Source organism: Dipteris shenzhenensis, chromosome 13 (assembly GCF_047967505.1).
Source record: "Dipteris shenzhenensis isolate YYH24624 ecotype China chromosome 13, Dip_SZ_1.0, whole genome shotgun sequence".
Lineage (NCBI taxonomy): Eukaryota > Viridiplantae > Streptophyta > Polypodiopsida > Gleicheniales > Dipteridaceae > Dipteris > Dipteris shenzhenensis.
The window spans coordinates 37,158,822-37,185,166 of NC_141608.1; the positions used below are offsets into that span (position 1 = coordinate 37,158,822).

The window sequence follows — 26,345 nt, forward strand, 5'->3', positions numbered from 1 at the left end:
AGTATTGAGGGTCTAGGTGCGAGGAAAACCAGTGCTAACCACTTCATTGAATAGCTTTGCTAGATCAAGGATAGTGTATTAATACCATGTGTAATGTACTCTGAGCAAAGCGCTGTTGGAATGGTCACCTCCCCATCTATAAGCCCCCATATGAGAGCATGGGGGGGGGGGGAACCTAGGCAGAAAAGATAAGGGAGGGGGCTGCCACATGGGCAGCACCTCACAGGGAAAGGACAACACCAAAACCTGTCAAAGGCACCTCAAGGGCTGCCTGTACGGGTTGGAACAGGCCCAGAATGATGGCGGACAAGTGGCGCAACTGTACGATTGCATGGCGGGGGTCTATGGGCAGGCATAAGGTCTGCAAACAGGCCTGCAATAGGCGTAGGAATGGGCAAAGGCAGCAGCCTAAAAGGGGCTGCCAAAGGCCCTTATAAAGGGCTGGTTGGACCAGCCAACCAGGTCGGCCAGCAAGCAGACTGGTCGGTCAGTTTGATCGGCCAGGATGAGGCTAGCTGGTCGGTCCATTCAAGGGGGCCTTGTGCCCTATAAAAGGAGGGCCTCCAACCTTCATTCAGCATCACCTGGAGCAGCCAAGAGTCAACAGATTGGAGCAGCAGTAAGACCTACCTTGGGCCTATCTTCTAGAGGTGAAGGAGATACATCATAGCCTGCAAACAAAACTGAGAAAGCGCTGCCCACCTAGGCTGGCTTCCGGACAACAAGGTGTGAGGAATCTAGACAGAGAGTCTACATATGCTCGAGATGGAGCATGCAGGCTCAGAGATCTAGAAGTGCCGGGCTTGTAGTAGGACCTTTTGGTATTGTATCCTGTCCTAGTTTCTGGACGGACGAAATTATAAAGTGTTGCTTCTATATTTGTCTCTAAGCATTGTCTATTTACTGGCTTGCACATCTATGCACATAAGTTAAGAAGTTTGTGATTCCACCCCACACATCACACTGTGTGAGCTCCTGGGCATTACTATCAATCTTCTGTTGTGCATACCCTCTATTGGGTCATTTCTAATGAGCCCTTCATGATCTTTGGATTGGCCATTACGTAGCTTGAGCATAGGTGTGTTAGATGATTGGATCAGTGATGGGGGATGTGGACCTCTACTCAAGAAACTTCTGTCAAAAATCCTTGGAGTTGTTACTAAACAAAATGTTCAATAGTTCCTCCTCGTTCTAAGAAATGAAGTCTCTCTTCTTCCAATGTACGAGGCTTTGTGTAGTGTTTGTCGCACTTGAATGATGATGCTTGGTCTTGAATCTTATTTGACTAGTGCAAGGCCTTACACTCATCATCGTACCAGCTATTGAAGGGGATCAATCCAATGGGTGGTGGGTGGGTGGATCTAACGGTACGTGTGAAAGATTGGATGGCAGCATCATGCAAGGAACGGGTGATAAGTGTGGCTCTCCTCTAGAAGTAGGATGTCATCCAAGTCCTCAAGCATATAGCCTAATGGCCGATCACATGTCCTTTGCCTATACTCATGTCATTACCCTCGTACAAAATTACTTACGAGTGTTTCACCCACAATTTGCACCCCGACAACATAGCGATTAGTTGCAGTTTCTCTTATTTGTAGCGTGCACAAGGGCGTAGAAATAGCAAAGGACAGGTCACTTTGGAAGACAGCAGAAAGAGGGTTCTAAGAGACCAAGAAAACAAATTGTAAAATGATTATGCATAATGAATATGCCCAAAAAATGCCCAATGCGTAGTGAAAATGTGCATCTCATAACTACTTCAATGTGCAAGAGCATGTACTTGTAACGTTGTATTTTCACTCCTCACACAATCATATAAAATTGCGGCTGACTGTAAAGTCCCTGTAATAGGGCAAAATATATACCCACTTATGTGATGGTCTTGAAATCTCATAATTTAAGACAAGCCAGTCACTTCCTTTACATCCTAGCTTTAGTAAGCTGCTATCAACTTGTTCTGCGCTAAACATAGCATCATTCCTGTTATGTCTCGCCTGTTCTGTTGTGCATTTCTGTAAGAGTACAATGTATCCCAACGCTAAAGGGCTTATCTGGTATTATCAATTTTCAGAGCCACCCCGAGCGCGGTTTCAAAGTAAAATTCTGTTCCACATGCTCTATTCAATCTACACATAGTACACCATGCCAACTTCAATAAGGCAAGCGTGGGGAATGCTTAGAGCCACAGAGGGGCCTCGACTATTTTTCCTCAGGAAGTTGTATGCCACATTGATTGCAAACTTCTTCACCAAAGACGAACTTCCACTCGCTTTCACATACGGATGTCCTAGTATATATGCAACACCTGCTTCCCTTGCATCAACGAGTTCCTTGAGCTCAGCTCTGACAACTTCATCCATTTGTGGACTCTTTGGAAGCTCAAACCTCACTCTTTTTTTCCTTGGAATATTGACTGAATTGAGCTGACCAAGTGTCTGGAAATTCTGTTCATTGAGGGACTCGTCGTGTAAGAGGGAGAGTGAGGGATCATTGTCTTCAGCACCTTGGTCAACTGGTACAAGTTTTATTGCAAGGTGACTTGATAATCTCACCAGAGTCAGTTCTCCATCCATACCCATCTCACTTCCAGGAGAAGCTCCTGAGTTTGTTCCCTCAGATGTAATGAATTCTCCTATATTGAGTACAAGTTGATTTTCGAAGTCATCATCATCTTTATGAAAATCCTTGTATCCATACCTCACTATACACCGAAACATATGATATTCCTTGGGTCCGATGCGCCCCACCAAAAATCTTTCACTTGGAGAGACATGTGGAACAGGGATCGACTTTATGCACACAAAAACCACAATCTGATGGAAAGCTGGAAGATTTGTAACAAAATGTGAGAAAATGGCAGGGACCCCAGAAACCAGTTCAGTATAGATGAGACCCATGCCTGGTACACGAACAATTCCTAGACTAGGGCCAAGAGTAAGTAACCATTTCATAGAGACTTTGTTCTGCAAATCAAATTCGTACTTCTTCCTGAGACCATAGTGCCATATGTACATGACTGCCATGAAAATAAGAGCAAGGGCCAGAGGAACCCAACCACCTTGTGGTACTTTAATCAGACAGGATGACACATATATGGCTTCAATAGATCCAAAAAACAAAAGAAACCCAAGAGCAACTAGTACACTCCTCTGCCATACAGTGACAATGACAAGTGACATGAGACAAGTAGTCACCAACATGACTGTAACAACAGCAAGACCTGCAGGGATAAATCTTTCAATCAGCATTTTTCATTGAAAGATGCTCAGATAATGTTTTCCATTCAATCCCTTAACAAAAGAAACTAACAGATATATCAAAGACTAGTACAAATGCTGTGAATGGCTTAGATAGGAGAAGAACATCACGAGATTGTGATAAACGGACCATAAGCATTTCCGATCAAGTTTGTATCCCTGAAACCGAATGTGATAGCCACACAGAGGATCATCAGAATCCAATTTATCTCTGGTACATATATTTGTCCAAATATGTTGCTGGATGTATGAACAATTTTCACTCGTGGAAAACAGCCCAAGGATGAGCACTGCTTAATGACAGAAAACGTTGCTGAGATGATTGCCTGGCTCCCAACGATCGATGCGAGCGTGGCTATTAAAAATACAGGCCAGAAAATTGGCTCTGCAAAACTTTCAAACTTCGTAAGTGTGTTATCAAATAGAAAATTCTGAAAACTTAAGCACCATCAATGTCCAGTCACAAGTTTTCATGAATTGCCCCAAAATAGCCTAGAAATAATGGTTGACAAAGTCAATCCTGGCCGCAGAAAATGTTGCGAAGAGAGAAGAGGGAGCAGAGTTGTTTACTTGGGATTGATTTGTAGAAACTCCATTCAATATCTTCACGATGTCTTGAAAGAAAAGCTGCCTCTCCCATGTAGGCAAGAATCAAACAAGGATACACAGCACATATGAAAGCAAGCTGTGCAAAAACATGATTGTGATCAGAAATATTTTCCCTCATCTTACATAAAAGCATCAAAAAGTACCCAAGCTTGTAAAACACTGATTCAACTTTTGTAATGATCAGACCTTTATTGAGGCGTGTGAGAAGTGGCCCAAATCGGCAAACATTGCCTCCACTCCTACATGAAACACCACTAGCTAAGCATATGATCCATTTTTTTTCTGGCAGAAAATCAAGAATGGCATGGACTTCAAAATATACAATGCACCTGTGATACAAAGGACGACTCCTCCAAGAGACATCCAACCATCTGTCCCTGCTACTCTGAAAAAATTATATATATAATAGGGTGACAGACCTTTGACAATACCAGGGTTCCAATGAAGAATATTGTAGACACCAACACTGCTGATGCAGAAAAGCCATGAAATGACAATCGGTGCAAACATGAATGCTACCCTGTGTGTGCCACAGTGTTGCAATGCAAATAGGCCAACCAGAATAAGGCAAGTAAGCAGAACCACCACATCTGCAATATAAACACAAAGGCATAAGGCATGCAGTAAAAGCTCATAAGTTTATTTACTTTTTAAATGGCATTTATAGAGGTATAGGCAAGAGCTGCGCACACAGTCTTCTCAAATCCTTAATGGCCACAAATGGAGAGGAAATTGCTTTTTTATATGAGCATTCAACTCAATAGAAGTAAAAGCCACTGCATCATCTCATGTTTGCAATGCAAACACCAGAAAAACTGCTTCCCTGCCTAGAATCTGCTCCCCACCAACTCCTGTAGGCAGCCTTGGTATTGTTAGAGACTTCAAAGTTCAGATGTTACCAGCTTAAGCAACCAATTACGTTGGACTTCTTAGTGGCTTGTTTTAGGTGACAAGGTATTCAGTTGGCTGTTTTTGGGCTGACACACGACAGTGCTTTTCTTGTATTTGGATGCCTTCTAAATAAAAGATAAAGAAATACTGGAAGGGGCGCTAAGTTTAGTGCCAATTTGGTGTCTAGTGTAAGACAAGGGAAATCTAGATCTTAGGTGTTGTTTTCTAAGTTGTTTTGGTTTGCTGTGGAAAGTTTTAAGCAGCTGGAAATGAAGTATTTGCTGGTTATTATCTGTTCACTGCCCTTTGGAGATTCCAAAGGCCGGTTTCAGGCTGCCTCCATATGATCCTCACTAAAAGGTATAACTCCATCCATTAGATCTTTGCCCATGTTTCTTTGGCATAGTGCAACATTGAAGCACAAACAATGCCAAACTGTGGCAAAATTACCTACAAGATGACTCCCCAACCAAAAAACACAGCTGCCTCCTAACTGCTCACAAGGTTTGAAGGAAAGGCAAAATATCAAAAAGGAAATGAATTAAGTACAAGGAAATTGCTTCCTAAATGCATTTGGTGCTCAAGTGCGGCTTCAAGTCACCAAGTGATGGGATGCATCATCATCACATGGTCCAGCCAAGGATATGCAGGCCATAATGTGGCTAAGCTACTAAGGAGACTCCAACATCACAGCTCGAGGAGCCAGTACGACGTTGAGAGAAGTACAGGTATGGGAAATATGGGTCAACACTGCTTCAGTTGCAACTTTGAACCCCCCCCCTATGGCTCTCCAACAGATATAGCATACATTAAAGTTGATATCTCCAAGGACTAATTGTCACCAAAAGTTTATGGTTCGATTTTGAAGGCTTGTATGCCAACGTAAAATTCATTATCAACCTTCCAAAAGTAATTTCTCAAATAGTAAGTCTCCAATGGTCTCCGCAAAACACTATGCAATGTGACTAGGATCCGCCTTGTTGACCAAATAATGTTGGTGTTGCATCTTCTCACACACTTTGAAGAAATTACTATGTTTGTTGTGTTATTTGGGCTAAGGTCCTTTCCAACATAAAATTGTACCTCTTACAAGAGAGCTCAACTATTGCCAAGAATATCATTCTATCTTCAGCATTAGCAAAAATGACTCCTTCCCACAACATATGCTCTCAAGGAGCAAGGGTGTCATTTGGAAGGGAGGCATTGACATTTGAATTGAGTGGCACCACATAAATGACTTCTTAAGCTCATTTGATGATTGCAAAACCTTTTATTTTCTTGTGGTGATGTTTCCTTACTTCCACTTGTAGAGCATTTTTGCAAATGCTTCCAATAAATTTGGGCGCGGGGGGGTGGGGGGGGGGGGGTACACACATCAAACAAATCACTCTTCGACTATCCTACTGCAGAAGGTGACAATTTCCCTCCCTTCCCATTAAGAATACAACATTTTTTATAGTACAATCCCAATGCAAGTAACAATAAAGTGTATAAATGATAGTATAACCAATTTGCTCATGTGCTAGCTACTCCACATCATCATTGGTCTTGTTCCAAGTGCTCGCTCATTGACGTATAGGCACTATAGTACATTTAAGAAAGCCATATGGCCAACTTCGTCTACATAATAAACTCACAAGTGACGTCTCAAATAAAAATTACAAGCATATAAACAATGAGCCCAAAGAAGGCAAGGCAAGCTACAAGCATCATTGATGTATGCCATAGAAACCTCAATATGTTTGCAAACGTTTGTAATTCTGTTAATTGAGTTCGATTGCAACAACAAATGTGACAATAGGGAACAATGGTTATGACTTTATGGAAAAGGGGCATGACGTCAAGTCACCCTTCACTATCGGCCATATCCTTTTTCCTGATGCAAGTACCTACATTATTCTTCACTAAACATTCACGTTTATTTTTATTCTCTACCTACATAAGGAATTCCTATGAAATGCTTGAATCATGCATGCCGATTCATGATCGTTTCGAGAGGGAAAGCATATATTCTTGCATACTAGTGTTGCAAGTGTAGTATTCAATTAAAAATTGTAATTAAATATGAAGAAGGTCATGCTTTGATTTTTCTTAGCAAATATTTCAAAAAAAAACTTTTTGTGAAACAAACATTTGCAAAAGTTTTGAAAATACATTTGCCAACATGCACTTTTCCAATACTTTGCAATATGGGGACGATGATGATGATGATTGATGATAGTGGTGGTGCTGGTGGTGGTGGTGGTGGTCATTAGAGTCTGAATATGACCTTATGGGATCCCAAAGAGCATTATAAGGATAGAAAATGTAATGTGTAACATGGAGACAGCCATACTTGATTGCTACTAGTAGCATGTGCACTACCATGAGATTTCTTAAAAGATTTGTGGCAAGATATGTAACCATTGCATTGTCCACCTTCCTATGGAAGCACAAGTACAATTGATGTCATGTGCTTGTAGAGTAAGATGAAACTTGCCCATATAAGGGAGTATGATGAGCATTTCAAACTGAAATGTTGTTTAATTTCCAATGCTATCTGCTTTGCAAGAATCTATCCCTCCCATAGAATTCAATCATTTCTCTCTGTGTGCAAACTTCCCATCTCCCATCTCTCTGAATAAAAGTCGCCGCTAATTTGTGTATATATGCATTAAACATATGACTATGTTCCAAGCCCTTGTTCCACAAAAAAGCTAGCCATGTACGATTGAAATATAGGGTATGTATAGTACTTCATTTCAAGGAAGCCACTTTCATGTAACTTCAAGAACTCAAGCTGCAAGTAGGCAAGCCTCTATAAGATATCAATTCAAAGGGGATATCTATAGGAGGCCTTAGACCTCTCTTTTAATGTCCTCCATCCTTTCTATGACGTCTTTTATCAAATGGCTGGTTGGGCTACTACACCAGTGAATCCAATTAGAAATTGAATTTAACAAACTAAACAATGTAGTAAAAAGAATAAATTGGTCAATGTTTCAAGAAAGAAAGATCGTCAAGTTGGAAAAATAAGTGTCTAAGCTATGTGTAAGGAGTAAAAAGGTGTTCATGCATTCACCTAGACTCTAGACGTAGTGAACAAAAAAAAGATGGAATGGTCAAAGTAGAAGGGTGATGATAGCCTTAACAAGGGGAGGGAAGATACATGCATCCTTAGCTTGCCACGTTCCCATAAATGTGAAAGTGTGCCGAGGAAGCAAAGCCATAGACTAGAACCTGGGCCTCCAAAGTATGATTAAACTTTTTTTTTAAACATCCCTATGGGAATCCATATGTATAATTGTTATCATTCGTCTAAATAGAATTAAGGCCCTCAAGTATCTAGAACATTTTACAAATCAGCCCTAGACCCAACAAGTAAATAAGGTCACCCTCTAAGTGACTTAATGTCACATAAGATGAAGAAAAATGCTAGAGAAATTTTATCTAACCTTGAGACTAATATTTTGGTAGTTGCTTGGCATGTCAAACGTTTAGTAATTCCATTTCAAATTGGTGGATTGCAACATGGTATATACGAGTAATCCCTAAATGCATGACAATCATCCATTTTAATATGCACATTATAAATGAAATCTTAAGATCAAAGCATGAAAGGTAGAAATACAAGGGAGTTGTTGCTTTAAAAGAAATTTCTGCAAAACTAAATTTGCTTGACTCAACTTTTGAGTTACTTTTTGTCTTAAAGAAAACTATGCTTATGTGTAGAAGCTACTCACGATCATTGAAATCATTTGACGCAACTTTGATTCCAGAAACAGCCGATAATACTGCAGAACACGAAATAAAGTTTTAAGCCCTTATCTAAGGAGACAAAAAAACGTAAATGTAATCAAACAGCATGACGCAAAAGAAACAGGTCCACAATGGGAAAGGAAAATTACCTGAAATTGTTGGAGTTAATATCCCATCACCAATAACCATGCCCGTCCCAAGAAGGACTACAATCAAAAGCACGGTGCGTAAATATTGATACTTCTCCAAAAAAGATCTAACAACATGCCCACGATTCCTTGTAGAGAATGATTCTAACTTATAAGTACTCAATTCCTCGTCTTCTCCTTGTTGATTTGGCAAATGGCTTAGTTTTGTGTATCTGCACAAGAGTGAGTAAAGAGCAAATGTGCCACCTTGCTCACCGAGCCACCATGCGTACAAACACAAGGCTATCAGCTCTCTCTCTCTCTCTCTCTCTCTCTCTCAACCCTATTCCCCAATCCCCAATAAAATGGGCAAGGCGCTTCACTCGGAAAAAGAAAAAGGAGCAAGTAGAATCAGTAAAATCACAAATACCTAAGCTGTTGGATGATGCCCTCAATATACTCAATAAATTTTATAGATTAAGACAAAATGGGGCACAGCAGTAAAACGTATTTCTCCAATGTCAAGAGAGAAGGGCTGCTTAAGAAATGGATTTGCTGCATTGGGAAATGAAACCAGCTGCTTAAGGTATCTGCTTATGGAATGGACACCTTGAAGGCACCCAAACTAGACAAAAATATCATGGTGGGATAAGGACCTTGAAAAGAGACTTGCAAAGGCACAAGGAGACAGGGCAAATGATTTACAGCTCATTCGAGACCATGAATTGGACGAACACCAATTAACAGGTGATAGCACTACGAATAACCACCCAGCCATTCTCTGGTTCAGCAAGCTCATTACAATCGAAAAAATGTGAGGAGGACCTGCAAGCTGAATACCAAAGCCCACAATTCCCTAGATGGATCTAGTATGCCACATGTCTTCATTCTAAGGTACCTCCTAAATGCATCATTTACCCCTCTCTTGGGATATCATTGAATCATTTGCCCCTTGGCACATTTAATGCATTTAGACCCTTTAGCCTTAGATCCACCTAGTCTAGTGCCATATCACCCTCACCAAGGACCTTGACTTTAATTCCTTTCTGATCATTTAGGTAAAGCCAACAAATATAATACAAACATTGATCCTTTAAAGGAAAATGTCGACCAACCCTTCCGAGGTCATGTTACCTCAACTTGAGCGTAACATTCCTTCCCTCTTCAGGCATCAGCCATGCAACCAACACCGTGGGTATCTTCCGATTGCGTACTTGCATTGTTCCTCGGTCCAGGATTCCTGTTGATTTGCGTCTTGCATTATTCTCTATCTCCTGAAACAAAACAACACCCTCGATTAGTGAGTCACCTGTAAGCAAAAATTTCTTTAAACGAGAAACATGAAACACTGGGTGCACGTTATAACCCTGTGGCAATTCTAATTTATAGGCTACCTTGCCTATTCTTTTTAGAATTAACAACAGCCCACAATATCAAGGTGATAACTTAGCACACTCTCCTGCAGTCAAAGACTTAGAGTGCAAAGGAAACTCTGAGAAAAACTTTTTCCCCTTCCTTAAATTCTCTAACGGATCTGTTTTCATCCGCATACGCCTTAGCTCTATTCATAGCTTGGCGGATGTTAGCTCTCGCAAGTGCTAGCATCTCCCGCATCTGAACCACAAAGTTCGCGGCACTAGGCACTTTTTGAGGTACTCCAACTATAGTTGGATTCGCTGGTCTATAACCATAGTTCAGCTCCAACGGACTCAACCCTGTAGAGGAATCTTTTCTATCATTGTAGGCAAATTCTAACAATGGCAACAACTTGTCCCATGTATATTGCCTCAATGACACATATGCTCTAAGCATATCCTCTAAATTTTGGTTGATTCTTTCCGTCTGACCATCCGTTTCTGGATGATCCCCACTACTCATTCCCAACTCAGTCCTTAGTATCTCAAACACCGCAGTCCAAAAATGACCGGTAAATTTGACATCCATGTCTGACACTATGGATTTGGGTAATCCATGCAAACGAAATATATGTTTAATAAACAAATCCGCCACTTACGGAATACTAACAAACTCTCTAGTTGGAATGAAGTGAGCCATCTTGGTAAGACGATCAATCACCACAAGGATAGAATCATATCCACCTTGTGTCGTAGGCGGACCTACAATAAAGTCCATGGAAATGCTCTCCCACCTACCTAGTGGTATTTCCAAGGGCTGTAAAAGTCCGGGTAGCTTCACCCACTCTGCCTTACTTACCTGACACGAAAAACAATGTATCACATATTTATGAATATGCTTTTTCATCTTTGGCCAAAAGAAATCTTGCTTCACGAGATCATATGTCTTCTCGACTCCTGGATGTCCCGCACATGAGCTATCATGGCATTGTTGAATGACTCTCTGCCTGAGATCATTCTGATTAGGTACTACTACCTTGCCATTTCTTTTCAGCATACCATCTCTTATGGTATATCTTGCATAAGTTTGGCCTTTTCTGGATGCCAGGTCATCCTTTTCCCCAAGTTTAATACATGAGCCTTAGGCCAAAGGCTCTGGACGAACTCATCCACCTTTTGAGTTCCTCTAATCTCGGTCATTAGAGCACTCTCTAATACCGTGAAACTCATATTATGCATAATGCGTGACAACGCATCAGCAACTTTATTATCCTTCCCTCTTCGGTACCGAATCATCAAGTTAAACTCCTGTATGAGTTCTGCCCACCTAGCTTGGCAACCTCTCAAGTCAAGTTTACAAAAATGTTTCAGAGTATCATGATCAACATCAACATAAAACTCTGACCCATACAAATTATGTCTCCATGTTTTCAGAGTATGGACAACAGCATACAACTCTAATTCATGAGTTGGCCAATTTCGTTGAGAGGGAGAAAGCTTCTTGCTTTCAAAGGCTACTGGCCTTACCTCTTGGAGGAGAACTGCTCCTACCGAATGTCCCCATATAAAAGATACTTTATCTGAGGTTAGCTCAGTCAATGGCGATACTATTTCAGAATATCCTTTGATATGCCTTCGATAAAATTAGACAAATCCCAAGAATGATCGCAAAGCGGTCAAACTCTGAGGGATTGGCCAAGTCAATATCGCAGCAACTTTCTTTGGATCCATTTCTAACCCCTCATGAGTAATTATGGATCCTAAATATTCAAGTCTTACCATACACAGTATAGTTTTCTTTTTATTTACATAAAGACTGACTTTCCTTAAAGTACTGAACACTATTCTTAAGTGTTCGTAATGCTCAACAATACTTTTGCTGAATATAAGAATATCGTCAATAAAGTGTACTACAAACTTTCCGATATACAGAGGTAGTAAATCGTTCATAAGCATGACGAATGTAGCTGGAGCATTGGTAAGTCCAAAGGGCATTACCAAAAACTCATAATGTAACGGTTCTTGAGCTATATCTTTTTCACCTTCACATCATTCATCTTGAATTGATAAATGCTGCTTTTTCCAATCTATGATTAGATTCTTCCTAGAATGCCAAGCCTTATCCAAGGCTATGTCTACATGAGCAAGCTTTGTCATTTCAAAATCAAGCTTCTTAACATAGTCCTGAATTCGAACCTGCAACTAGGTAACCCTTTGGTCCCATACTTCAGTTGAACTTCCATCTGCCATTCTGACTATATATGCATAGTCAGATAGGCTAGTCTTTAGTTTCAGCCTCTTTACAAGCTTGGAGTTAATTACATTGTGCGTTGACGCTGAGTCAGACCACACTATGACATCATGAGTAGCTACTTGCCGTTTCATCTTAATTAACTCCGTATCATTAAAGGATGTATACCCCGTTGCTGCGGGCTTTGACAGGACATTATCAAGTGCACTAGTTACTAACTTAGCAACAGACACACATAACAAAATAGGTACTGACCTTTGAGAAGATCCCGCTAGCTGAATTTACATTTGTTCTGCTATGGGACTTCTCTACGTCGCATTCTGAGATCACCATCTCAACCATCCGACGATCCTTGTTTCGTGGACAATCTTTCCACTGTTGAGGCTGAAGACATCCAAAACACAAGCCTTCTCCCCTCGCTTTTTCTATTTGCTCTGGGTTCAAAGAAGACTTCGACCAAGCCCGGGCTGCCATTGGTGTTACTATTCTTTTCATTCCAATGGTGGCACTTGATTTAGGAGTCTCAACTGGTTTTGCCTGCTTGGCTTGACCACTAGGCTGTGAGGCACTCCCTTTACTAATCCACTTCTTCTTAAACCCAGTTTTCTTCGGGTACTCATACTACCGAGTCCCAACCTGCACAAACCAACTTGGTCTATTCCCTTTTGCATCCTCATAGTTCAAGGCTATGGCAATTGCTTCATCTAGCGTGTGCGCATACTTAGCCAGAACTTCCATCTTGATCTGATCATTCAATCCAAAGATAAAATCTTTTACCTGGATTGACTGAGGTAGAGGTTCATAAACTTTCATTACACTTTCTCTGAACTTATCAGTGTATTCTGCCATTGATAAATTTCTCTGACAAAGATTTCGATACAGATCCCAAGCTCAGGATGCTTCGTCAGGAGATAAGAAGTGTTTTCTAAATTCCTTTTTAAACCCCTCCCAAGTAGTGGATGCCAATCCATCTTTCTGCTGTTTTATCCACCACCTATCCGCTGCCTCATTAAACATATGGGTGCCCTCGCGGATTTTCTTCATATCATTCCTGATTTCACAAATGGCGAAGGCCTCGTCCCATTTGTGTAACCAGGTTTCTATGATATCGGAACTACGGTCAGACATCCGACCAGAATACTTTTCTGGCCTATAATTGGCAATATTAGGCACCTTAGCCCTCCTAGGCTCGACTGTATAAACACTGGTTTCATGCTCCATTAGAGATTTACCTTTCTCTTCTCGAGATGGTCTAGTAGACATACTATGAACCATTTTCTTGAGCTCGGATTGCCCTACATTTGCTTGTAACTGTTGCGCTAAAATCTATTGCAAGGCATCTTCTAACATTGCAATTCTGCCAGATAGTGTATGGCCTGCTGGGCGCAACACATGCGGGGTCCGCCGAACTCCCGACTCTACGGGATCCACCCTAGAAGCTTCTTCTTCTACTTCCATTTAGATGGGTTTTTTTTTTTTTAATAAATCAAACACCACCTAAAACTGTATTTACAAACGGCTTTTCAATCTCATAACCACAAAAGGTGTCTCAACAAGCATAACCATCAACTGAAAGTAATTGAGAACCAAACCGAATATCTTTTTCCTCAAACAAATAGCACCCCAAAGTGTATATGGCCAATGTTATCCGTTGTAATTTGGAACACCAATGGCACCCTATTGTTAGAACCAGGAAATTTCTTACCAGCATTGAGAGAGGACTAAACAATAATAAGATCTGGAAGAAAGGGTTGCAGCCGCAAACTGATTGGTTTTGCCATGATATTATATGCAATGCCCAAAAGGGTGATGGGCCTCCACTGAGAGATCAAAAATCTCTCCCCCCCCCCCCCCCGCGGGGCAGTCTAGGTGCAGGCTACAGGTCATAAATAAAATCATCATCAGAGGCATCATATTATCATATTCAAATTATTCTATACCACCAAGCCTGAATTGATCTTCAATCATCATCCATGTAGAGCTCATTGAGATTAATGCATTCCAAAAATTCTTAAGTATCTGACTTCGAGATTTATTATAAGCTGAAATTGTGCATAGGCTTTCCCACACATATCAGGCAGAATTATGGGTTGAAGGGACCGAGCTCCTCAAATGCAACTGGCTTCGATCTTTCTCAGCTGTAAGATATAATTACTTAGCCGTCGAATCTCCTTGGCAATTAACTGAGCATCAGAGTGGTTAGCTTATAGCTATCAACCTCCTGAACAGATATATTTTGACCAAATATATACTTACAGATCCACCACTTCCACATTGGCACTATCCTTGCCATATTGCTGGTCTCGAACAGATCATACAAGATCATCTGGCCTTTGCTGCCGTCACCACAAACGAATATGAGGTAGCACTCAATCAGCATTTGTCTTGATGATTAGAGATAGTGCCTCAGCATCCCTAAGCACCCAACCCTTCACATCCGCACAGGATTGACTTTTTCCCATGGAATCCAACTTATCCTTGGGGTTATACTCCTTCAGTGATTTCCTATGAGAATTACTTCAAAGAGAATTCCAGTTCACAAAGCACACTGACCTCTTGCCAACCGGACTGATCAGATGATGCTTGCCACTTCAGATGTCAAAGTTGAGCCTTTCATGCCGGCTTTATCAAGGCTAGATCTCCAGGCTGTCACTCCCTTGATTATGATCGCACTACCCTGGGCTCTAATATCATGTTAGAGAAAAGGGACTAGCTAACCTAGTGCCTAACCCACGCAGAAAAAGACGTTTCCCAAGTAGATCCAGACTAAGCTACATTTAAGAACACTTCTAGACGTGATGTGTGCCAACAAAAACCCAGCATAATTCAAGCAACTGTTCAGATCTGAAAAGAGATGGACAACTCAATGAAGACAAAAAACACTTTGGTATTTATTTCACCAAAATAGGCGAACCTCGTACAAAAGTCTGTAACCCAACTGTGGGCGTGACCTGCAGCTTCTCCTGCTGTAGAAGCATCTCAGAGGGCTGCCAGTGACTGCTCTGAAGCTGCCTCTCCTCTTCATATAGGGGATGGGCCAGTAAAAGGCAGGCTGCACTGCCCTGATCTGGCTAACAGATAGCCGACCCAGACCTGTTTCAACCAACCCCTACTGACTGGCCAACCAGTCCTTGGTCTATTTAAGCCCCTTTGTGCCCTCTTTTCCATCCCATAGTTGGGCCTCATGCTGGGTCCTATTCCAGCCCCCTATACATGGCCCTTAATTGCCTCTGGGATATGCATTCCTCCACGAAGGCCAGATCTAGGCCATACATATGCATTCTCTGCTGCGCTGCCTGCCCAGCCTACATGGCTGCTCCATTTGCTGCCTGCTCAGCAGATCTACATGCTGCCCACATGGCAGCCATGCCTCTGCCCATGTGGCAGTTCTTACATGATTGTGTGCCCATGTGGCACCTCGTTCCTGCACCCACATGCCACTCCACTCACCCATACATTCTATATAGGCGACAGGCCCCTTAGCTCTGAGGAAAAAGGTGGCACAGTATCCCTTCTACCGCAACATTGATAGGGGAGGTGGTAGAAATCAATGCTCCACCATGTTCATTGTCCTAGTCCCAAAGATAGCTCACCTAAGAGGAGAGCCATGCATTAGGCTTTTCCCCCTTCTTTTGGGGCTGCTTCCGTAGGCCTGGGGAGGCCCACACATAGGATCATAACATCTGCTCTATAAGGTCCACAATCTGCCAATTCTTTGGGAGGGCTGTTTGGCTGACCTGGTTAGGGTCGTCCCGGGTGGGCTGACCCAACAGACCCTAGGGCCAGGTTTGTTAGCGAGAAGGGCTGGCCTGTCAGGCATCATTCATTCTAGTCAGCTAGTAGATGCCCTTAAGGGATCCCCTCCAGTCTGTCTCCCCCTCCCCCCTGCTGGACATCATGTTGGAGCAGCCTAGCTCTTTTTCCTGCTTGCAGTTTTCTGCCATTCTTTGGCAGCCCATATTCGACTAAGTTTCACTCAGCTACTCTGTAAGGTAAAGTGCACCCATGTGCATGTTTTTGGGCCAAAACAAGCACAACATAATGAAGTGTGGTATAGACTCAGAGATTTATCTCGTAAGGATATGAAGACATGAAAAATCCATCCCCGCATAGGTAAAACTTTAGATGCAACCTTTTATCTGCACACACACACACACACACAGAGAAAAAGAGAGATTACCTTCGCCATTGTCATCAGCCCTAAGCACAATAAAAGCATATTTGAAAACTGGGACCAAAGTAAATGTCCAAAATACTAAGGATAGAACACCAAGAATCTCTGCATCATTGTCAGAAAGCTTGACAATGCCTGAAAACGAGCTTTTGAACACATACAAAGGGGAGATGCTTAGATCTCCATAAACGACACCAAAGCTTTGATAAGCAAGGGTCAAAACTGTTTTCCATGAGGTTCCCTGCAAAAAATCAACACAAAGTACAAGTTTATTCAACATTAGATTAAGATACAGTATTAATATTTAAACATTGAAAATCATATCCAGAAGTAGAAAAAACGTGTGTAGCCCAGATGCATGAACTCCTTTCAGATACACACCATAAATCCATTGTGTACTGCATAAAAGTTTGGCTATATGTTTATATTGTACACTTCATTGGGGAGTTGTATTTTCCTTGGTGTCCGTGTCACTAAGGGGTTTATTAATAGACTGTTTTTTTCTCTGAAAAAAAAAATTTTGGCTATAACACCCCTAATAACAGAGGCTAGCTATAAACTGATACTTTGTTTGGTTTATACATAGACCATGATGCTAAATGGAGTATATAAACTAATGACAGTACAACATGAGAGCGATGAGAACAGCTTGAGGATGAGATAGATTTTAGAAAACACATGACGTGCTTCTAATTACCTCTCACCAGAGTGTTAGATCTTCCATCACCTACATATAAGGGGTTAAGTTAGGCAACATGGCCCTCTATGTTGCTTGAACATTGTTAGAGAAAAAATATTGCAAGAGTGAAACTTCTCCCACCACTGTAAATGCTTATATTTACGATCATTTAACTCAAAATATTAGCTAGGGTAATATTGGATTGAATCACACATTGTGTTACGAATCCAAATCACAACGAACAAAAGTTCTTGAATAGAAAATAGACAAGTTCAGGATTTCCCTCCTAGATGTTGCATTTTAAAAGCATGTTGGAGGGAATGGAATTGGATCATATGAGCACGAACCTCTCTCTACTTCTCATCGCGGACTTTACAAGATTACAGGTACATCATGGAATACGATTTGGCTGTACGAAGCCTTGATATGCGGTTGGGGTGCCTTGTATCCTGGATGCACCAATCCACACAAGTCACCAAAAAGTGTGTTTTGCCCAAGCGAAACGTGTAGAAACGTTTCTAGACAAAACACCTATGCATTGGGCTAAACACCCTAGTACAGGCTGTTACTTGTGTCTTGAATCTTTTGAGAGTGCTCAGTGTGTATGTGTATACGAGAGCTCTTTTTAGAGAAAGAGAGAATTTGGAGATAATTATTTATGTTTGACATATAATTATATAAAATACATTTATTCTAGACGAAATGCCTAGCAAAGTCTAGAAATGTTTCTAAAAACGTTTCTTGTGACACTGGGTAGAGGTCAAGCAACCTCCAACTATAGTCCATCCCATGTAACTACACATCCCATACCACGCAGCCCCATCTGCGTATAGATATCATTAGGGGGACACAAGCCTAGACAGACTCTCAACTTAACTAGGTATCCTTGGAAGGCCCCCCACTCCCAAGAATGAGTAATTAAAATCATGTCCTAACTATCCCAAGGTTAGAACACGATACCATAGGCTAATCTAACCTCTCGTTGTTAAGATCTGTGTGTCTAACGTTAAGACACTTTCATACTCTCCTATAAGACACCTTTAGGAAATCTTGCAATAAAGTACTTAAAATCCCTACATTTTTTACTTTGGAAATTAGACTTTAAGCCGACAATGCAATCTTCCGTACACACGTGGCGTGCGGTAGTGCTAGGCTGCTCCAAATCCAACGCTACACAAGTCGCTAACCAGCAAATTTGGACTCTTAACTTTTAGATCTTGAGTCTTGACTCGTAACTACAATGCTAATTGCACTTCTAGCAACTAGCTGTGCTAGTAAGTTATAACCAAGGTCCAAAGCTATGTACTTGTATACATTTATATGGTTTTTGAAATTAAATATTTATAGTTATTTAAAAACATGATGTGTCTTAAGTATCTTATCTTTAAGTTGTGTGGCTATACTAGTCTCTCTTGTAGGTATGAATCTAGCCAATTGTGAGTCGGTCAACAATTATCCAAATGGAAACATTTCCACGAGAGGCTCGTGGTAAGCCTACCACAAAACTGAAGAGACATGGTGGTAGGAGAATGCCAAGCTAACTAGGAAAGGAATGGAAATATGAAAAGCATAATGGAAAGGCAAAATGGAAAGAAAATGAAAGAACAAGTGCTAGGCAATGATAACCAAAATACTCACATGTAGATAGCTTGATGTTGACTGATATTTTAGACAATAGACAAGTACAACACTATATAGTGTGCCACTAGACTCTAGAAGGTCACAAGGTCTATGGGATATCTCCCAATATGACACGTGGCATGTCTAGGACTCACTAGACTATAAAACCACACCTAGACCACCTAGAACACTCATTTTAGACTCACTTTGGCTTCATATTCCAACACCCCCCCATGGAGGCAAGGTGAGAGACTACTAGAATGGAACCAAGAAGAGAACATGACAATGACAGTCATCAAACTGTTCACCCAATGTAACTTAGAGACTAAAGTCTGAGCATGTTCAGAGGTTGATCCAAGCACTCTCATGGCTTGAGACTCAACATGCTCAGAGACTCACGTTATAGCATGGCTACATGACCAGCTCATAGGTCTAGGAATACACCAACATCCTAGAACTCGGCCAAGCTTGTAACGAGACCTGTCAAAGCTAATACATATGGCTCCCACAGTACATCTTCCCTTGGCTTCATAACACGACATGTTAGGAAGCCACACACCAAAATAGGAAAACCAATACATCTTTTCAGGAGGACTATCCAAGGCAGAGGACCTTTAGACTCAATGAAAACCAAACACTCAATACATATCATTTTTGGGGGACTAACCAGGGCAGAGGATCCCAAAATGCATCAAGCTATAGGAATTAAAAAATAGATCTCTTATGATAAGAGATGTCCTCCAAGTTTAGATCCATGGAGTTGCAGAAATACTTTGTAGAAGAGTTATCAACGTAGACCATGAAAGAAGCACCATACAAATAATATCCCCACTTTTTCAATGTGTGAATAATAGCATACAGCTCCTTTTCATATGTTGGCCGCTTACACTGTGGTTCGGTTAGATTTTTACTTTCAAAAGGTACCAGTCTACCATCCTAGAACAAGGCTGCCCCAACAGCATAGTCACTCGCATCCATTTCAACCATGAATGGTTGACTAGGATCCACTATCAATAGCATACGAGCTGATGTAACAACATATTTTCATTGCTTAAAATACACATCAAGCTTCTCTGTCCACACTATAAGTCGGTACTTGTTGTACCTACTTCTCCACCCCTTTAGTCTGACAGGTGTAATGCTAACTCAGCAAAATTCCACATGTGCATCTGAAGAAGTTTACAAATCTAAAGAAGGATTTCACCTCGGTAATGATTCTCGCAATTGGCCACACACTTTCGACTTTCTCATAGTCAATACACACACCATTTATAGAACCAATATGTGTGAGTTCCCCTTTTAAGATTCACATTTGCTTTCTTAAGCATAGAGCTCCTCTTTCCTAAGTATGAGGGCACTATCAACACATGGCACCTTATCAACAGATGGCACCCATGCTCAAAGAGAGTCTTGCTATAGATCAAGATGTCATCTAGATATGGACTAAATAAATCATTCATCATTTCTTGAAAGCTTGTCGATGCATTAATCGCATACGAAACACAATCATACAGGCATCTTTCTCAAGTATCCTCATCTGGTGATTCTCAAATCGATCTTCTTGAAATACTTGGCTTTGCCAAGCTGATAGATGAGATTGTCCATTTGAGGTAACAAATATTTGCTCTTGATCGCCAATCGATTGAGACCCTTGTAGTCTATGCAGATGCATGCCAAGTCTTTCTTCTTTGCCAAAAGCACTGGTGCACCCTAAAGTGGCTTGCTAGGTTGCACTTGACCCACACGCAAGTATTCTTGAAGTTGCCGCGTAATTTCATCCTCCTCTTTCGAACTTGTTCTCTACAGCTTGAACACAGCCTGCACACCAAGCACGATTTCGATTCAATGGTCAACGTTCCTCTTAGAAGGTAGACCCATGGGAAGTTATTATGGAAACATGTCTAAATGTTTGCTGCTCTTGGTTTGCTGCTCCAAGTGATGAAGAAAGGAGGCCCAAGTGCCCCCTTATATAGGGCTCCCAGCCCTGCCTAGAACCACCGACCCCCCTAGGCCTATTCGCCAGCCCGGGCTGTTTCAGCTAACCACAGGTCGGCCCCTTTCCATGTGTATATGTGCCTGGTTGGCTGGCTTGGACCAGCCCAACCATGCCCCATCTCTCCTACATGCCTTGGGCTACCCCCAGCCCTTGTGTAAGGCCCCAAACCAGGTCCTCTTGGTCCCCAAACAGCCGCCCTTTGCTACGCAACTTCTTCCTGCTGATCATGCCTCTATTCCGGCTCCTGCAGCTCCGTACAGCCATGTGGAACTCCTCTGTACTGTCAGGACATTCACTGTAGCAGATCCGTACCTTGGCTGACGTCAGCCACCTTGTCCATGCAGCCTTTCTTGTTGTGAGGTGCTGCCCATTTGGCAGCACCCTCTCCTCCTTTCCCTTTGTCCTATAGTGCCCCCTTTACTGAAGAACTTTAGTTCTAGTGGACGTACTATTAGCATGCATGCAACCACACGTCACTCGCATGCATGCCTGTACACTAGAACTCCTACATGCATGCATGCATGTAACCACTTGTCGACTCTAGAACTTACTTGGCAGTCCCACAACATGCATGCACCTATAGTGCCCACATGAAAATTGATTGTCACACTAACAAAGGCCTAAAGTAGAGGCTTTCAGAAGTCACAACGCTGAAGTAACTTTCCAAAGCATGCAGCCTACAAAAGTAAGCACGCGTTCAACATGCAACCTCTCTTTACCACAAAGGTAGGACTGACCATAAAGTTACCAGTTTCAACTTCATTCAACCTTCCAACAAGCCAGAACAGCCGTTGAAGACTTGCGCACAATCCACAAAGCCAAACTGGCTCCATTTGTTGGTGGATTCTGCTAGTCCATTACCTTGGGGGTAGTAGGGTGTGCAATAGAAATGTTGCACAGGTAAAAACTGCCCCACTTTTGCATACAGGGTTTTTGTGTCTGCAAATCGCCTCCAGCAAATCAGTTGCAGCAGTACCTGAGAAGTAAATCCTTGCCATACTAGCTGTTGCCAGCGTGCAGAGCTTACCAGCAGCCTTAGAATTCATCACAAATTCTGTAAAGCAGGCTGCAAGGAGGCGAATTTAACATAGCAAGCTGAAACCATCCCTCTCTCTGCTCAAAGCTCCACCTATATCAACCTCGCAAGGACTTCAAACATGCAATCACCGAATATTTTCCAGCAAGCTGAAACCATCCCTAGAAAGCACATTCAAGTACAACTCCTACTGCCATATCTCAGCGCAACACATACAGAATTCAAGATCTATGCATCTTGCTCGCAATCACACACATGCAATCGCCGGAATCAAGCAAACAAGTGAGGCTCTCACAAACAAGAAGATAGAGAAGGCTCTGATACCAAATGAAACATCCCCTACAGGTTAGTCACCACTTTTCTAGGATCTCCTAGATCCCCATGCAAACCTGCACAAGCTCGTTGTGTTGTGGCTACCGAGTGGGTTACGTCCAGCAGGAGTATTGATTACATCAATGGAAAATACCACAAAGTCAATCAAAATTGTGCACACATCCACAAGAGTTAGCCTACGAGTAGAGGCTCGTCCTGCGCTTTCATGAATACTCTCCTTGATAGAGAGGCAAGGAATCCGAAGTAGCTCAAATTTGTAGAGCTCTGATGGGTACTCTGATAAGCATGGAATTAGAACGTACTCATTATTGGTGTGATGGAGACCCATGAATCAGAATCTACCACACTTGGCACAATGGAGTTAGAATCAATCAATGAGAGCTCATTCAATGCTTTGCATTAGGGTCAGCAGCGGCTCTGCCAATAGGCTCCAGCGGTGAGAAGAGATACATTGAGAAAGGAGGGGATTCTTCATCCAGATGAGAAAGAAAGGAGTGGTGAGCAGGCTGAAACTTTATTACCTTTGTGGTATGATTGGCGTGTGAATTTCCCAACTGCTGAGTAAGGACTCCAACAGTTCCTTATCTGCTAGCTAGCCCTCTTTAACACATCCCCTCCAACAGCTATTTCATTCACCTAAACCGTTGTGGAACATATTCCCTTTGTTTCTAATGGATATTCCAGCTGCAGACCTAAATTTTAAAATGCTGGACTCTCATAACCACAGGGACTGGTGGTGAGCTTGCAGTCAAGCTCCTTTCTGCCTTCATAACAAAGGAAAGATTTCTGTCCAGCCTAAAGACACCTTTGCAAGCCTCCATTTAGGAGGCCTGCGCTCCTACCTAAGACCATCCCTTTGACCTGCAAATCGTGAAATGAGCTGATTTAGCCTCCCCTTACTCTAATGAGCTGGAGTTACTCTAGTAAACCTCAGTGAGAGATCAGAGTGCAGTCCGCTATTTTATCATAAATAAAATATTGTATCCTTCATTTGAACTCTTTAAATAGAATGCGTATCCTTCATAAATAGAATATCAGTAGTCATATCTCGTTAAATGATAGTTAGTATATACAGTAATCTTAAAATCCTTCTCACCGCCGCGATGCGCCTCGATCCTTGCTAGTAATAGTGCTTTCGTCCTTTACAAGAGCCCAAGCTCAACTCTAATGATGACGTTCTTTTAATGATGATGTTCTCCGCCCTCCAGAAGTGCGCAAATATCACAATTGCAATGGATTTGTAAACTTGGTCACCTCTTCGTGAATGCGTTTTTCTAACTTCGTCAGTAAGTGAATCAAAGATGACGGAACGCTGAGTTTACAGTTGGTGCAAGGTCTCTTTGACACTTTTTGAGAAAAATCTTCAACTCGCGACATCATTCTGGAAAAATCTCGAAATCTATAACCTGGCATACAAATTACAATGCCTGTGGGGGGTGAACTATAGTGGACAAAGGGGGAAGGCAAACCTTTTTGGCCTGCCCTGAGGAGGGAAGGCTTTAGTAAAGGTGTTTCTGTTTAAGAAAGGGAAAATGATGTGGATTTTTTGCTACTTTGGTCCCCATTTTTTTCTCCCCTTTCTCTCTCTCCCCATTTTTTTCTTCCCCTTCCTCTACCAGGGCAGGCCTTTTGAATGTATTCAACTTGTTTGTTTTTTTAAGTGAAACTTTTCAAGCCATTGGTTCCCAATATTTCTAAATAAACAGGAACACGCATTGCAAAACGGAAGTAAAGCCGTCTACGTTACAATTGTATAGAACGAGCATCATTAAAGGTGCAACATCTGAAGCAAAATGAATGGAAGAAAAATGACTTACCCCATGAGAGTTTGGGTGCCAGCCCGCTTCGAGATCCATGGGGAATCACGCCAGTAACGAGAAAACGAAAGAAGATTAACCAGGGTGAATGAGGAGAGACTGTTTTTCGCCACCATGGACGAGGGTGCATGTCTCGACTTATGCGAGAGCGCATAATACAACAAACGTTCATGCGCTCAAGGAAGGCATGCAGCAGCTGGATCAAAGACTTAAGAGGTAATATACTGTATTATAGATCATATGTTTATATGCTCGAGGACGGCGTTCTGTGTCCCCCCTACTCCTTCTTTCTTCCCCCGGGCAGGAAACGAGGAAGCTGCAGGAGAAAGAGCCGGATTCTGCGGTGCAGCAAAGCTGCTCAGTACTGCGCTCCTTTCGTAGGAAAGAGGTATGCAGTGTGAGCAAAGATGAAATGTGAGCTAGCTAGATGTTAGGCTCGTTCCTTAGCTAAGCTATGCAGTGTGAGCAGAAAGACGACATGAAGATTAAGCTATGCAGGATTGGGCTCGTTTCTCAGCTGGCTATGCAGTGTCAAAGATGAGAATGTGCTGAGTGTCTGAGCAAAGAGACGACTTGAGATGAAGGTATGCAGAATTGGGCTGGTTTCTGAGCTCAAAGACGAGAATCTAGTGGAGTGTTATGCCGGTTCCATGGCTGAGCTGTCCAGGTAATAGGCTGGTTTGTAACTGTGTAAAAGGAAGCAGAGATGGGATGCTAGTGAAGGTGGGATGCTGATGGTTCCATAGCTGAGCTCTGCAGATCATGGGCTCGTTTGAAAAGTGTGTGAAAGGAGGCAGAGATGGGATGCTAGCAAAGATGGGGTGCGGATGGTTCCATAGCTGAGCTCTGCAGGTAATGGGCTGGTTTGTAACTGTGTGAAAGGACGCAGAGATGGGATGCTAGTGAAGATGGAGTGCTGATGGTTTCATAGCTGAGCTCTGCAGGTAATATAGGCTCGTTCGAAAACTGTGTCAAAGGAGGCAGAGATGCAATGCTAGTGAAGATGGGGTGTTGATGGTTCCATAGCTGAGCTCTGCAGGTAATGGGCTCGTTTGAAAACTGTGTCAAAGGAGGCAGAGATGGGATGCTAGTGAAGATGGGATGCTGATGGTTCCATAGCTGAGATCTGGGCTCGTTTGTAAACTGTGTGAAAGGAGGCAGAGATGGGATGGTAGTGAAGGTGGGCAGAAGGGACCTGAAAAACAGAGTGTTTGGGGAGATGGGTTAGGACCAAGAGACAGAGTAGAGCAGAACAGGCACCTCGGGTAGAAGAAGAAGAAGATGCACTTTGCATGCAGGGTGCCTGTTTTTTGAATAGCACTACCTACTCATCAGCATTTTGTTGAAGATGATGACGTGTCCCCTTTCAAATTGTATGTAAACACGTCATGACACACACTTTTGTAAAAGCAACACTCAAGAGGGTGGGTTCACAACTTCACACCACCCACCTTCCCATGAAGGGGGAAATACAATTGCAGCTTGGTGTGGTGGTTCATACCAACCAAGAGTCATCACGCAGTTAATTTATGCAACCAACGATGTAGCAGTTAGAGGAGTTGGCCATGGAGTGGGCGAACACAAATTTTTTGTGTCAGTGTCTAGACCCATCCCTCCTATTGGACCAACTAGTACAGCAGCCCTTCACACCACCTTTTGTAGAATGGCAAGCAAGTGGTGTGAACCCAACCTTTCACACACACACACACACACTTGTCATGAGAGCAATCGCCCCTGCCCACCCATGGTGCATTGAATACACCTGGGCTGTGGGTTGGACATGGGCGGGCAATCTTGCCCATCCATGATCTGCCCATGGTGCACTAGTCTATAAATACCCTTAGGCTGGCTTCACACCAACCAACGCCCAACCCAGCCTCATCGATTGACGTCCCCCCACCTACAACGTATGAAAGCAGCTCCAACCCCTGCTAAGTAGCTCACACCAGCCGCCCGCCCACTGCTCGCAATTTTCTAGCGCAATACTTTTCCTCCTCCGCAACGTGAGAGAGTAAGGAAGCGTCAAATAGCGCCATGCAGGTGGAAAGGGTGCCAAGCCGGACGGCGAGTTGTCTCTCCAACTCAATCCACGCTAGAGAGTGCCGCCAAATGGCATGAACACCCCATTCCAGTCGTCGCAGTTGTCTCATTTGACAGCCTCAACACCTAGCCTATGATGTGAACCAAGCCTTAGCGTACATTCCCGCGTCTTCCATCGAACTCTAAAGAAATGAAGGCTGCAACATAGGGAAACAATGCAAAAACGGCAATCCTAAAGAATTGGCCAAGGTTTCAGGGTTCTATCAGGGAGATCCTTCTTATACTTGCTCAATCTGACAACCTCCATTAGCTAAGGGCAGCCAAAATATTTGCCTCCCCTATAAACACATCCGATTTCGCAATGTTTAATGGTGGTTGTGAGGCTAAGGTGAAATGAAGATCTCCCAAATTCGAGTGTGCC

General features: G+C 42.5%; 1 protein-coding gene across 2 annotated transcripts; it reads right to left on the reverse strand.

The window, feature by feature from the left end:
* Positions 1-1,798: 1,798 nt before the first annotated feature.
* On the reverse strand, positions 1,799-25,177 carry LOC147895364 (putative potassium transporter 2). 2 transcript variants are annotated; one of them, XM_087383757.1, is made up of 9 exons: positions 23,885-25,177; positions 16,565-16,644; positions 8,645-8,856; positions 8,480-8,530; positions 4,196-4,456; positions 4,053-4,105; positions 3,828-3,942; positions 3,388-3,642; positions 1,799-3,220 (listed from the first exon to the last, which is right to left on the reverse strand). In XM_087383757.1, the coding sequence occupies exons 1-9, from the start codon at positions 23,921-23,923 to the stop codon at positions 2,127-2,129; spliced, it is 2,160 nt and encodes a 719-aa protein (XP_087239883.1). In that variant the 5' UTR covers positions 23,924-25,177; the 3' UTR covers positions 1,799-2,126. The 2 variants fall into 2 exon arrangements, with proteins under 2 accessions (XP_087239883.1, XP_087239882.1); XM_087383756.1 differs by having other exon boundaries at positions 8,645-8,890; positions 16,410-16,644.
* Positions 25,178-26,345: the final 1,168 nt, after the last annotated feature.